The 14,338-nt window shown below is 39.3% G+C and overlaps 2 protein-coding genes across 3 annotated transcripts in view; both read right to left on the bottom strand.

Annotated features, from left to right (window-relative positions):
* The window catches only part of sucla2 (succinate-CoA ligase ADP-forming subunit beta), a 31,830-nt gene extending 23,320 nt beyond the window's left edge, over positions 1-8,510 (bottom strand). Inside the window, exons 1-3 of one of the 2 annotated variants that reach the window (XM_085248420.1) lie at positions 8,372-8,510; positions 5,285-5,480; positions 1,163-1,262 (exon numbers count right to left, since the gene is read on the bottom strand). In XM_085248420.1, the coding sequence (XP_085104546.1) occupies positions 1,163-1,262; positions 5,285-5,480; positions 8,372-8,455 (380 nt within the window). In that variant the 5' untranslated portion in view covers positions 8,456-8,510. Of the gene's footprint in view, positions 1-1,162; positions 1,263-3,219; positions 5,265-5,284; positions 5,481-8,371 lie in introns of those variants that run through there. The other variant, XM_085248421.1, reaches the window with a different exon arrangement.
* Positions 8,511-9,803: 1,293 nt separating this feature from the next.
* med4 (mediator complex subunit 4) lies at positions 9,804-13,505 on the bottom strand. The gene is made up of 7 exons (XM_085250186.1): positions 13,246-13,505; positions 12,458-12,524; positions 11,692-11,862; positions 11,279-11,336; positions 11,087-11,173; positions 10,871-11,002; positions 9,804-10,492 (listed from the first exon to the last, which is right to left on the bottom strand). Exons 1-7 carry the CDS (start codon positions 13,314-13,316, stop codon positions 10,320-10,322), a joined length of 759 nt encoding a protein of 252 aa, XP_085106312.1. The 5' UTR covers positions 13,317-13,505; the 3' UTR covers positions 9,804-10,319.
* Positions 13,506-14,338: the final 833 nt, after the last annotated feature.

Here is a 14,338-nt window from a genome sequence, read left to right as displayed (position 1 = left end):
TTTCCTGAGCTAGTCAGTAAGCAGGAGAATGAGGATGGACACAGTTACCAAGGTTGTAAGTGTAATCTGCTCCGTGTATTGTACGGTGTGAAAAAGTTAATTTCCACTCTTTACAGCCTTTGTCCTCTAAACAACAGTATGCAAAGTCTGTGCAGTAACTTCTGAAAACAGACAATAGAACAGGCTTGTCAAACTCATTAAGAGGAAATGAATAGTCCAATTAATTATTTTGTTCTTCAGATGAAGTCTGGAGTTCATTTTCATCCATTTTTCAGTATTACTGCAGTTTGTTGCTGCCATACTGGAGACACTTTGCCAAGTAGGCAGCATTTTCCAATTACACAGCAGTCAGCTGTGCTAAATAAAAATTAATGAAGCACTTTGATGACTACAGCAGCTCAGATATTCAATCAGCTCTACAATCTGTAGGCATGAGAAAGACCCCTCACAATTTTCCAGCAGTGGAAACAGCCCAGAAAATCCTCAGCAAGTGCAGACTTAGCAATGCTAAGAAACTACAAAAAACACAGGAGCTACATGTCAGACCCTACAGACCGTAGCTAGCATGTCAAAGTTCATGATAGCACAGTTGTGATGACTTCAAGTTTTTTACGTTATTGTTGCTAAAGATCTTTTTATAAGCTATCGAATCGCAGGCTGTTTTTCACAGAAGTGCATAGAGTCGTGGGAAAACATTCTTCAAATGACTGCATATTCACTACTCAAGGTAGGGTAGGTTAAATTGATTAGCATGTAAACATGGTCAAACATCATTAAGGTCTCTAAACACAGCACTGTTTCTTCATACAGAAGGAGCTGAACTCCCTGGTGTCTTCCACCTCCCTCTTCATGTATGTGTTCTCCTCTCCTCCTTTCTGTGCCACAACATGATGAGGAGCTAGGGTGATCGTTATTTACCGTTATCTCTCCTACAATCTTTCCACTCCCATGGCCAACACAAACATTTCCTGCTGATCCTGTTTCATGTTAATAATCTTAAACATGGGTTTTACTGTGAAGCAGCAAAACATACTCTTTGGTACACGCGTAAGTGAGGACAGGATTTTATCTAAGATGTGTTTACATATAGACAATCGTAATTTAGCCGATTTGTTGCCAGTAACGACTTATTTTGTTTAATTATAAAGGGTGGGTTACTTACGAGTAGACGATCCTCACTCCTCCCTTTAGTCCACCTTCAAACGTCCCTTTTCCTCTGCCGCCAGCCAGAACCTGAGCTTTCACCACAAGGTCCTTCGAACCTAACACACACACACAGTGATATTAAATGCACTAAATGTCATAGTAACTAATCAGTTACATGACAGACTGGCCAGAAATGAAGTTTGTACATTGTTAATATCAAGTAAAAAAATATCCTGGTTTTCTGTTAATATTTACACTCACATATTTCAAATGTGTTTGCGCTGCTTTATACATAAATGTACCAATCACTGCTCTACTTCAATTTTGATATTAACAGAAACAGACCTCCATTTGTATGTTTTCTTTAGTGACACAACGTTTAGATGGACTAATTTGATCTTATTCTCCTGTCACGCATAAACAATATGGCCAAAGGCTTACAAGACACCATGAGGCTTTTGCAATAATGGCTGAGTTTAAAAGTGAGAGGAAGGACTCCAGTTGGCAACTAACGCACCCATGACCGTTTCAAAAATATGCAGTGACACAAAGCTCTGGGTCATAGTTGAGTTTTATTTGAAGGTTTGTTCACAAGTTTGGCTTTTGAACCAGTTTTCTTCAAATCTAGGTGGCAACTTATCACTAACTGTGCTAATGTCTCATGATAATAGTAAATTATATACACATTTAGCTTTAACTTCTTTAAGAACAGCATGGCATGCTGTAGCACACAGCATGTTTCAGTTTTTTTCCATTAATTAGTACTTTTGTTCATTTTCATCAATACACAGTTTCATTCTGGGACTGGGGGGGGGGGGGGGGGGGGGGGGCGTAGCTCAGTTTAATCATTTCCTTTTATCTTATACTTGGCCTTGGCCACACCCTATCACAGTTCATCCTCTGTCTCAAACAAGCTCTTTAGAGCAGTCTGTAAAATTTCTTAAAGATTTTGATGAAATTAGAAAAGTGGAGGACAAAAGAAGACGTGGCAGCAGCCAGTGGAACCACTCAGCCTCCTAGCAGATACACCTATCGTATAAAAATTTTACATCGTCTTATTCTTGAGTTAGTACATTCACAAATGTGGGCGTGCAAGCCTCCTCAGAAATGGTCTCAGTCAAAGGGGTAGCTGTCAAGGAGTCATTCTTAAAGAACATAAACAGCAAAATCAGACAAAAGCTGTACTGAAAATCAGCGGCAGCAGGTCTTATGGAGAGATCAGTCCAGATTTTACATATTTGGTTCAAATCATCATTAATATATACAGGGGAAAAATACAACAGTGAATGTCTACAGCCATCTATAGAACATAGTGGAGGCTTCGTTCGTCATGTTTTGGAGCTGAATTTCATCCAGGGACGCAGGAGATCTTGTCAAATTGGTGGAATCATGAAAAAGTACCATCAGATTTTGATCCACTGCAAATTAACATCTGGAAAACATCTGACTAGCAATAGCTTCATTATCAGCATGACAATGACCACAAACACACTGCCAATCCAGTGAAAGCATGCCTGTATGGACAAACAGACAGTGGCCTCCCAAGAGCACAGACCTTAAAATTACTGAATCAGTGTGGGATCATCTTGTCAGAGAACAGAAAAAAAAATGTCAGAAAACATGCAAAGAAGAGTTTTGAATGTCCTTGGACAAACCTGGAGAACAATTCCTGAAGACTACTGAAACACATGACAAGCAATCTTCCTAAGAGAGTTCAAGCTGTGCTGAAGAATAAAGGTCTTTATACCAAATTTTGACTTTCAAGCTTCTTCTTTTTGGCTTGTATACTGTATTTCCATGTATGATTGAACATGTGTCAATAAATAACTGCAAACGCTTCCCATTTTCCTAGCAAAATAAAGAAATTAGGGGTGGCTAAAAACTTTTGCAACATACTATATATGCCCCCCCCCAAAAAAAAGCAGTAGAGGACCAGCTTAGCTAAACAAGTCTTATCATATCACATGTCTCCTTACTGATAGAGGAATATAACTTCACACACAGGCAAAGTAGGAGTAACATATGAGGAGAAAAAAAAAAAACATGGCATGCAGCTCCTTTCATGTTACTTACAATGAACAAGAAACAGGGTGTGTATTGATTCCAACAGGTGCATCTTCTTTCTATCCAAGAATTGTGCACGCTGAGTGTCAACTGATACCACTGAAGCAGGAGATGGCTATGTATAGACTGGGTGTGCGAGAGTCTTTCTCTGTCTGTCTCACTCTTACACTCACTCACGCGCACACACACATGCACGCGCGCACGCACGCATACACACACACACACACAATGTTAGAAAAGCTTCCAAGTGGCATTCAGGTCCAGAGGGGTGATGAAAGAGTTAGCAGCATAAATGGATAGTCACGCCACTGGGTTTGTCAGAGAGTAATAGCGTGGTTAGAGTCAAAACTTTCATTCCATCTCTTTAAATGCTTTCAAGTCTAATGCAGAGCAATGGGGTCAAAATGTTTAACACCTGCATCTTTAAAGTTTTTCATTTCAAACATAGCTCTAAACAGTGTTGGTCAAGTTACTTGAAAAAAGTAATCAGTAACTAATTACTGATTACTTCCCCAAAAAAGTAATCCCATTACTTTACTGATTACTTATTTTCAAAAGTAATTAATTACTAGTTACTTAGTTACTTAGTTATTTTTTTAAAAACACGATTTACAACCTGAATAGGTGATAAAGCGATAGCTCTTTCAGCCCAATTCTACTTTTTCTGCATAATCCATCATACAAAATGTAATCAAATGGAAAAGTATCTTTTTTTTGTTTTATCAGTTTTAATCTTTTAACTTTATGCATCAAGCAAAAATTTAATTATATGCAACATTCTCTGACTTGAATAAATTAGTTTAACATTTAAAGCTATTTTCTACACATTCCAGCACATAAAATAAAATATTTTTTGTGTTTACATTCACTCTTTCAAATAGATGCAAGTAAAACACAGCAGAAAATAAATGAAGTCAAAGACTCAGCGGTCCTTTTGCTCTATTTTCACCTGTAAAGCAGGAGTGGCGTAGGCGGAGGTTTACCCTGGTGCAGTGGAAGAATCCGCGAGTTTCCTCTGTGAATTTCCCATTACGTCGTAGCGCACTCGGTGCTTGTTTAAGGGTTTTTTTCGCTGTAAAAAGAAGTTTTCTTCTCACGCACAACGGACGCTAATGTTTTTGTCACTTTTTATGGAATCAAACTCAAAGTAAGGTCAGTACTTCCACGCTTTAAACGCTGCACGCTCATACTCTCTCCCACAATCGATATGTGATCCACTGTTGATCTGCACACAGCTGTTGTCACTAACGGCGCACTCGCTTACGTCACTGTCATGAGACATTCTCGCAAAAACAAAAAAAAAAAAAAAAAAATCACGGTTTTAGTAACGCAGTAACGCAGCGTTCCTACGGGAAAGTAACGGTAATCTAATTACCGTTGTTGCAATAGTAATCCCTTACTTTACTCGTTACTTGAAAAAAGGAATCAGATTACAGTAACGCGTTACTGCCCATCTCTGGCTCTAAAGTCCTCTTCTTGCTCATATAAGACCAACCAAAGAAAATCACCACTAGTAAATCCACAACAGTGGCTTGGTGGTGGACCATTAACAGATAAAACATTCATAACACTACTAAAGCCCACTGCATTTAACATGGTAGCTAAATTCAAAGGTCTCCAGACTGAAGTTTGACAGAACAGAGTTTAACTACAGCAACTCTAAATGTAAGACTTCTGTACTTAAGTCAAGTTTGTGAAAGTGATGGCTTATACAATATGAGATTGTTTGGAATAGAAACAGTACTAATGTAATTTGGCTTCTTACAGACAAGGTTGTATTATGATTTATTTAAAACGTTAATATTGCCACAGTCAGTTCACAATCAAAGCATTTGAAGTTTAGCCTGCTGGGCTTCTCAAGGCTTCTGTAATTAAATGCATATACAACATCTTCAAATGTCAGTGCCTCTTTATCCATTAAAGTGTGAAGCTGTGCATCTTGACTGAGGTTGGACATTGTCTTTAAAAATCACTTAAACTGTTCTAATAACAGAACTACAGTTTTTGTTTTTTTTGTCCTTTAGTAAAGGACAGTGAAAGTGAACTTGCTTGTTAACGACTTGTTCAGCCTTACCAATCTGCTTGGCCACAGCGTACGCCTCCTCTGAGGAGTTAGCCACCATGCCGGCCGGCACAGAGATACCGGCCTCTTTCAGCAGGCCGATGCTCATGTACTCATGTAGTGAGAGGTTCCTCTGCTGCTGCTGCACGTGAGGGGGCTGGGGCTGGGACACATGGCCGCCAAACAGACCTGAAGAACCACCAAGAACCTGAAGGGACAGAAAGAACAAGCACAGGAAGCAATGAACTTAAAACCAGTACATCTACCATCTTCAAATGTCAATCTAACCTACAAATAAACAATCTCTTTTAACTCAAAACAAGCAGACACATCATTGTGTTGTCTTTTGCTCAATATTGCTAGAGCAACATGTGAAAATCGCAGACACTAAACCCACGAGATAAAATTCCTACAACACAAAACATAACCATCCTTGGAGGAAGAGAGAATCGTTCACAGTCCGTAGGACCACAAAAGCAACACTGGAAACTTCAGCAAGGATGTGAAACAAAGTGTTACTCAAAGCATATCAGCTGGACATTAGACAATCACGTTTATTTCCTCAACTAAATCAGTGGACCAAAAGAAAAATCCAACATTTCATTTTTGGTCAAGAAAAAAAAAAAAAAAGAAGACAACTGGCTGCTTTATTAGGCACACCTGCTTCACATATTTACTTATTAACACAAATATCTAATCAGCATTTAGGCAAATAGGCATGGTCAAGACAACCTGTTAAAGTTCAAACTCAGTATCACACCAGAGACACAAAGCGATTTAAGTAACTGTGACGGTGGAGTGGTTGCTGCTGCCAGACAGGCTTTGTCTGAGTACCAGAAACTGCTGATCTGCACTCTAGGGTTTACTGAAAAAAGAAAACATCCAGTGAGTGGCAGTTCTCTGGGTAAAAATGCCTTGTTGATGTCAGAGGTGATAGGAGAATGGTCAGCTGCTTTGAGCTAACAAGAAGGCAACAGTAGCTCCAATAACCACTCAGACTAAAGCAGCAGAAACTCACACCAGGTGCCACTCCTGTCAGATAAGAACAGGAAGTGAAGCTCACCGAAAGCAGTCAACAGAATGATGATTCTGGATTTTTGCTGTGATATTCAGATGATAGCATCAAAGCTAACCGTAACAGGCTCCATCCTGCCTTGTTTCAATAGCTGAGGCTAATGAGGTGGTATAATAGTGTTGGGAATATTTTCTTGGAACATTCTGGGGCCTTAAGTACAAACTGATCACCATTTAAAAGCTCTCACTGTACTCAAATGGCCTCCACGGTCACCAGATCTCATTCCAACAGAGTACCGTTAGGATGTGATGGAACAAGAGACTCACACCATGAATGTGCAGCTGACAAATCTGCATCTGTGTGATGCTCCATGTCAATATGGACTAAAATCTCTAAGGAATGTTTCCAGCCACTTGTTAAATCTGTGCCACAGACAATTAAAGCAGTTCTGAAGGCCAAAAGCCCCCCCCCCGGTACCAGTATGGCGTACCTGTGACTGAAGTAAGTGTTTAGCTAAAACAGAACAAGAAGAACTAAACCTGTTGCGGTTTTTGAGGTTTCAGATACCAGACAATTAGTCAAACATTACTTTGTTCTGTTACCTTTACACACTATATAAAATTATATCACAAGCAAAAGTGTGTGTAAACAGACATTATTAACTCTAATAGGTGTGCACACACTATCAAGATTATAATGAACAGAAAAAAAAGGGAGCAACTGAAGACTTTTTGTTGGCTACTCAAGTAAGACTTTTAAAGTCCCTCTTGCAACCACATAAAGTGTAACACATGTATTATTTCACTGTTACACCATCCAAAATGAAAACCCAGAACAATACTGCAATTAAAATATACATTATATCACATTTCCAGATGGATAACTCAAAAATTCCTATTGATGAATACAAATGTAGGCAAACGGAGTCCTGACAGGTAGCCTAAAAAGAATGAAACAATTTAAAGATCACCGGTCTTTTTCGTTAATCTATATTACACCTTTCAACCATCTTTCAAACCAGTATCCTATAAATTTTTTTAGCTGAAAAAATGCTAATATTGTGTCACTAAATAGCGTATTCCGAGTTTTGGACAAAAGAACTGAATTCAGTGCTTTTAGAGAGCTTCAACAACCTGCAGATACCTTTTTAGTAAAACAAATGTAAAGCTTTGCTGATGTTATCTGAACAATGTGTCAAAATAAGTTTTACAAGCATTTCAAACTTTCACCTAAGATGACACAAAGACTTCTGTTAAGAATGCTGATACGTTTACCACCGATAAGACAAAACACTAAAACCAGCTGTTTTGTACTGTGTGGGTCCTCTTCATGCTTCCAAAACAGCTCCGGACTGCCAGAGCACAGCCATGAGACCACTGAGTTTGTCCTGTGGTGTCAGGTGTCTGCAGCAATGTTTAGGCTGGAATGTCGAGACCCAAAGCCTCCCACCAATACGACATAAATAACGTAATTCTGCTCAGTGTAGAGTATTCAGAGTTTTGCTGGTCAGGCTCTATCTTATGGGGGCCCTGGTGTAATGGACTCCCGGTTGAATTGCGCGCTCTTCCCGGTTAGATCTCTTCCGTCATTTTATCTTGCTGTCCCCCCCCGTTGTATATTTACAGCGTATCTCTGCAGTGAAAGCTGTTTATGCTTCCGAGCCTGAGCGGATTTGGCCAGATAACTTCCCAAGAAGACCCAGCGGGACAGATGTCATGGGGGAGGAATCGCTGGGATGGAAGCTGTAGCAGCTGCCGGTGGAGGTCACTGAGCTTCACTGAGCATATCCTCCACCAAGAATGCCGTTCACAGCCACACGAAGTGTACGGCTACAGAAAAGACTAAGGGCACAGTGATTCTTTGGCCGTTTACTGCTTAATCTGCAGATTTGACAGCCGGCCGTGCTAACTATGTGCTAGTTAGCGTGTTAGCCAAAATAACGGAAACTCAATCGAGTTGTGCTAATGTCAAATTTGACCCTGTCAGATTCGTAGAACTTTTAACCCTCGGGGAAGGTGTGGTGCCATAACAGACACATTCCACGAAAGCCCAAACGTTGTCTTCCGTTGTGGATACACACTTACCTTACAAGCGGAGCTAATAGTGTTTCTAGCCCCTGAAGTTCTCAGGCTAGCCGTCAAACGGCCGCAAATCAGGGACGTCGCCATGTCTCCCTCTACAGCAAAGTGGATTGAACGCGCACGCGTAGTGCGATTCCAAAGACGCCCTCCCCTCTGGTAATTTCAAATGCTGTCGGAACGTTCAGTCCCATGAAAGGAATGTTGTGGCCAAATACATACATACGTAGAAACACACACACACACACACACACACACATATATATATATATATATATATATATATATATATATATATATATATATATATATACACACTATTTTTGTAAAAACTAGGAATTAGTATTTTGAGAATAAAGTCGAAATGTAGTAAAATCGTACTTCAGAATTGATTTATGTTACAAGTAAATTGTTTATTTTTAACCATAAACACAATGTGCAATCTCCACATTTCGCCTTTTCCCCCTCAAAATAGTTTTTCAAGTGTAATGTCAAATTTTCAACCAAAATCTGAAAATGAACACAATTTTTTATTGTTTTTTTTAAATCTGGCCCTATTACTACCATTGTACAATGCTTAGGATGAAGGACTCAGGGTTAGGTTAGTATACTGCTGGTGTGTGTTCAAATATCTGAAAATATGCGTACTTACTTTAAAGAATAAAAATGAGCATTTAAAAAGTAGCTAAATGTATTTGTTTTAAATATCCACTTCGTGACTATTTCCCCTTTTCATAACACTGCAAAAACTCAAATAGGCTACATCACATAATTTTAATAGCATAATGCAAAAACAAATCTTTATTTCAATCTTTAACCATAGTATACAATAACAGTGTTTTACAGTGAGCTCCTGAAGGCAGCACTATCATTGCCTCAACATACTGTAAATAAAGACTCCTTCCGCCCTTTAACCTAAATAAATACAATTCTTAGTGTCAAGTATAAACTTGTAAATGAATAAATGAAGTCATATCTCATGGCTCATTTTAAAAACAACAACAACATGTAGGCATCGTGTTGCACTCTGACATTAGTTCCACTTGTATGCAACAAGAAATGAAACCTTTTCTACCCAGTGCTAATTTCTGGCTTGTATCTCTATTATCTCCTTATCTTTCCACTCAAAAAAGTGATGTCAAATGCAAGATGGCCCTGATGTGCTTATTGCTCTTTTGCATTATGTTCTACTTCCACTTCCAGTGAGAAATAGTGTTCCAGCACGTGTCAGTTCAGATTTTCAAAGATTTGATAAATAAAAACATACAGCAAACACCTTGCACCATGAAATGTACTGAATCGTAATGGATGAGATGACCTCTGACTGTATCTGCTTCCATCTAATGCTGTTCAGGAACATTTGAAAGTTGGTGTTCCTAAACATGAATAACAAAACAACAAATCCACAAATCCAGACACAAAAAGAGTAGAAAAAAAATTGTATTCAAAAAGTATTTATTTACAAGACTGAGTATTTACAGGCATATTTACACAACTTATACTACACTGCAAACATTCTGACCGTGACCAACTAAAATTAGACATCAAGTCTCTCACACACACGGTGTCACCAAAGAGCAAAAGAAGGCAAATTATTGTCTTTGTTTTCTGAAGGATATTCTTTGGTCTGTCTTCTTTCATGTAGGAGTCCAGAATGACACGTTCTTCATTTTTGCTAGTTCTAGTTTATACAGTAGTTTCACTGAACTGTATAATAACGCCAGTTAGCCTGGTTCTGTCCAAAGGGAACATAATCCACCTACTAACACCATAAACTCACTAATATTCAAAAAGGGTACATTTTAAAAAATCAATTTCTCAAAGGCACAATAAATGACTGAAGCTGAAGATGCCTGCTCAGATGTTGCTCGCTGGTGAGCTTTAAGTCGAGCAAACAGACACGCGCGCGCACACACACACACGTCTCAGCATTTCTTGACTCTGAGACACACTTTTAGTCGGAGTCACTACTGCTGCTGGAGGAATCTGTGGACATGGCCTCTACATCATCTTCATTCTCCTTGTTGTGACCCGGAGGCTCCAGGCCAAAGTCATTGCCGTGGTGAGGGGGCAGCATCCCCACTGAGACATCAGACGACTGCCACGGGTAATGAGGCGTCAGGACGTCTGAGGTGACACGAGAGAAAAGTGATTATTCTGTGAAACGCCAAACACTGACTGACACTACTTATCTCAGCCTCTCTCTCAGCTCCCTTATATAGTATCTGAAAGCTGGTACTTTTTGCCAAGTTTCTTATGTTACAGAGCTTGATGTAGATGCAGTCTGAATGGCAACAAATAAAACCTGTGTTCAGTGTTTATACTTGATAAAAAGAAAAATAATGGATCCATCCTTTAACTTTTTAAAGGATGGATAAGGATGGATAATGATAAATTGATAAATGATACATTTTGAAATCACCGTAACAAACCTCTGACCTCATCTAAAATCTCTTTTCCAGGAGGCATGGGTACTCCTTCCTTTAAGTGCTCAGCTGAACTTACCTGGTAACCTCCCAGCAGCTAACGCGTCTCCTGGCAGATGACCGTTCACACCATTGGTGGACAGGTTGGCCATGTGACCAAGCATCCCGCTACGCATTTCCAGGTCGGTAGGGTACGGTCTGCGTGGATCACCTGTCAAGTATGACAACAGTGAATGAAGCTGAACATGAACTTTTACCAACACCCAGTGTGAGATACAGAGAGCCTGGCACATACCTGGCACCCAGTTGAGAGGAGCACACACAGCGTTACTGGCACTGATTCTGTGAGCATACTTGATGATTTCTTCTGATGAGATGCTTCCTGCAGAGAACATGTAAACAGTGTCAATTTATGGGCAAGCCATCAAAGAGAAAACCAGCCATCAAACAAAGCTTTCACCAGAACGTGTCGGGAGTGTTCCCTCACCTTTCCTGGCTCTTTCGATGGATTTCAGTTTCTCTTTTGCCTGGTAAACAGCAGTGGCCTGAAACAGATACACAGAAATATATCAATCCTCTTTATCACTTCTCACATGATATTAGAATTTAAAGAAGATGTAGTTTCTGTTTATTATGACTATTCGTATGCTGGCCTCATTATTTTAAACCTTGGCCATGTTTAATATGAACATCTGTAACACGGTATATCAGAAAAAGAAGAGAATCATAGGCCCCTTTACATTACAATAGCAACACTATAACCCTGAACACCTCTGCTGTAAGAGCACAGTATCAGCTACACCAGCATACTTAAAACATTTGAGCATTTATTTCAATCTGTCAGCGCTGCCCTGCTCTGGATAAAAAAAAAAAATACAACAAGAGACAAGCCAAACCCACCAGGATGTGTTCTGCTTCCTTCAGTTGTTTCTGGAGCTGCTGGATGTCACTATCTCTCTTCTCCACCTCCTTCTCCAGCAGTTGCATTTCCTGGTGAACCTTCCCCTGCTGCTGGGCCACCTCCATCAGCTCCTGAAACTCCTTGTCCCTCTGCACCAACAGCTCCAGGATCTTATGGATAAAGCATCAACACATTCTGTTATCAAAGATTTCCTATTTCATAGGCTTCATACAGGTTAGTGTAACTAACTAAAATCACTCATGTCTAACACAATAAAAGGTTCAAAAGCTATGAAAGATTTATGGACGACAGAAAATCAGTTGGAAGGAACTAGATATCTTCAAATGTGACAGCATTAAAATTAAATGCTTAAATTTAAAAAAAAATTATGCTTAGCAATTAAGCACAGGTTTGTCCTTAAAGAAACAGTGATCCTGTATCAGTGATCATGTCTCACCAAAACTTTAAAACAGCAAAAAACAAAAGACTGTGCAAATCCACAAAGAACTTGAAGATCAAGTACCAGAAACTGGAAAAATACAGACACCGAGTGGCAGACAAGTATCAAACTGGACAGTGTTTCACAACACTGACCAAATATATAGCTGGAGACATTTTAGAATAGCTGCCACATAGTGAGACTTGCTTCTAGAAGGCCTTTGATCACCACTAACCCTAGGACTACGCATGGTCTGACAGCCACTGTGATGGTCATTAGTTTGTTTAAATCTCCGTGTGTCGACTAAAGGCTGAGTGGGGTGTTACCTGCGTGTCCTCTCCAGGTTGAGGCATTTTCTGACTCCTGGACAATGCCAGCATCTCTATCAGCTCCCTGAAATGAACACACACACAATTAAAAATGGTCAAAAACCACATTTCAATCCAACAAATCAAATTTCTATGTTTATATATTTATTTACTTTTTAAAGCTCATACTGATGATCGTTTTCTGTACGCCTATGTTCGCTTTGTTTCTCTGATTAGTCATTTTGGCCATTCTTGTGGTAGTTTCCTTTTGAAAGTCTAAGGAGATTGGAAAGAAAAGCGCCTGGACTTCTTTGAGTTGCTTGAAGACGTTTCACCTCTCATCCGAGAAGCTTCTTCAGTTCTAAGGGTCCAATGGTGGAGAGTCCCAGTCTCAAAGAAGTCCAGACCCTTTTCTTTCCAAGCTCCTTAGACTACGATGACCTGGATGAATGAGAACCTTCACAGACATATTTCCTTTTGAAAATGACTATTAGCCGTAGAGTGTAGTACCTACAAACTCTTCAACAACCTTGTTTTATAAAATGGAGTCTTCTAACTGCTAACAGTTTCCAACAGAAAAATTAGAACAGTGTTTCAGGTTGTTTCAAATCCCAGAGCTCGTTATCTTTCTTTCAGAAAAGCCGTAGGCTCGGCCAATGAGCGGCATGTCTGCTAGTAATCAGCACAAACTGGGGGTGCTAGTTCACGGCTCCGAGTATTTTATCTCTTCACAGATAAAATACTGATAGCTTACCAAACAGTTTACACGAGACACGAGAAAACGCTCGCACGAAGTTTAATTTTACCTGGATAAAACCTCCAAATCATCCAGCACAGACAGCAGTCTCTCCTTCGTCGATTTCTCCGCCGCCGCCATGTTTACTTTCGTTCCTCTGGTTTGCGCAAGACAGGAAATGACGTTCCAAAATCTTCTTCTTCGTCGTCGTCTTTGTTGTTTTCGGGCAATTTGCGTTTTGGTCTCTAGGGTATGCTAGAGATATGACTCCTGTTCTCACTTCCGTAGCATTTATTGGCGTTATTAATATTATTGGCAGTCATATTCTAACCTAGACTTATGGTGCCTTATTTATATATCTATAATGTAATCTATAATTCTCAATAATTTGTACTCAGTTCATCTACTCCAAATAAATTCCTCCTGTTTTTTTTAACGTTTTAATGCACTGCACTTATTTATCAGACCTATGTTTTTAATTACAGGTTACCTCTCATTTACACAAGTAAGAGCATCAAATATTGTTTCTATTATCAGCGTATTTCACCTTCATTCAAGCGAAAAGCAACACCAAAAAAATAAGGAGTACATTAAGTTGGAAAGGTTGGTAATATATATATTATTATGACGGGGAATAAAGTGGAAATATTCAAGTAACGATTCAAGCGCTTGAAAATAAAAATGAGTACAGTACTTCTGGCATCCTTTTTTCACTGTTGTTGTGTGTGTGTGTGTGTGTGTGTTTTTTTTTTAGTATATCACACATTCCAGCTGGCGAGAAAGAATTGTATTAATCTTTTGTTTTGTTTTGTCACTGTATATAAATGTGTTCACACAGCTTTATTTTATTTTGTTCCCATATTCTCCGACCAGGGGGAAACAGCCGTTTCCCAGATGTAGGCTGTTTCCCCCGGTCAGGCCGTAGACAGCGCAAACCGAAACTGAAGAAACTTCCGGACCGTCAAAATAAGTGCAAACCTGCTTAAAATTTCATAAAAGTTTATGTAATGCAAGCATTTATACAAAAAGGGAAAAGTGCCACAGTAATTAAAAGATAAAATACATAAAACGTTTTTCTCTTGCAAGCTGTGTACTGTGATTCTGTATTTCGTGGTTGGATATTGTCTTTCGCAGATGAGAACTCACATTACAGCCTAATTTTA

Source organism: Mchenga conophoros, linkage group LG16 (assembly GCF_057382185.1).
Source record: "Mchenga conophoros isolate Kocher_MC1m ecotype Shallow Benthic linkage group LG16, M_conophoros_male_GT1.1, whole genome shotgun sequence".
Taxonomy (NCBI): domain Eukaryota; kingdom Metazoa; phylum Chordata; class Actinopteri; order Cichliformes; family Cichlidae; genus Mchenga; species Mchenga conophoros.
Note: the sequence above shows the minus strand (reverse complement) of the source record. Positions and strands in the feature narration are given on the sequence as shown.

Excerpts from the sequence above, each read along its gene's own strand:
- med4 (XM_085250186.1), bottom strand. The coding sequence starts at position 13,316 with ATGGCGGCGGCGGAGAAATCGACGAAGGAGAGACTGCTGTCTGTGCTG. Across the intron at positions 11,174-11,278 it reads CATCGAAAGAGCCAGGAAAG|GAAGCATCTCATCAGAAGAA; the intron begins GTGAGGGAACAC and ends TGTTCTCTGCAG. Across the intron at positions 11,003-11,086 it reads TCCTCTCAACTGGGTGCCAG|GTGATCCACGCAGACCGTAC; the intron begins GTATGTGCCAGG and ends CATACTTGACAG.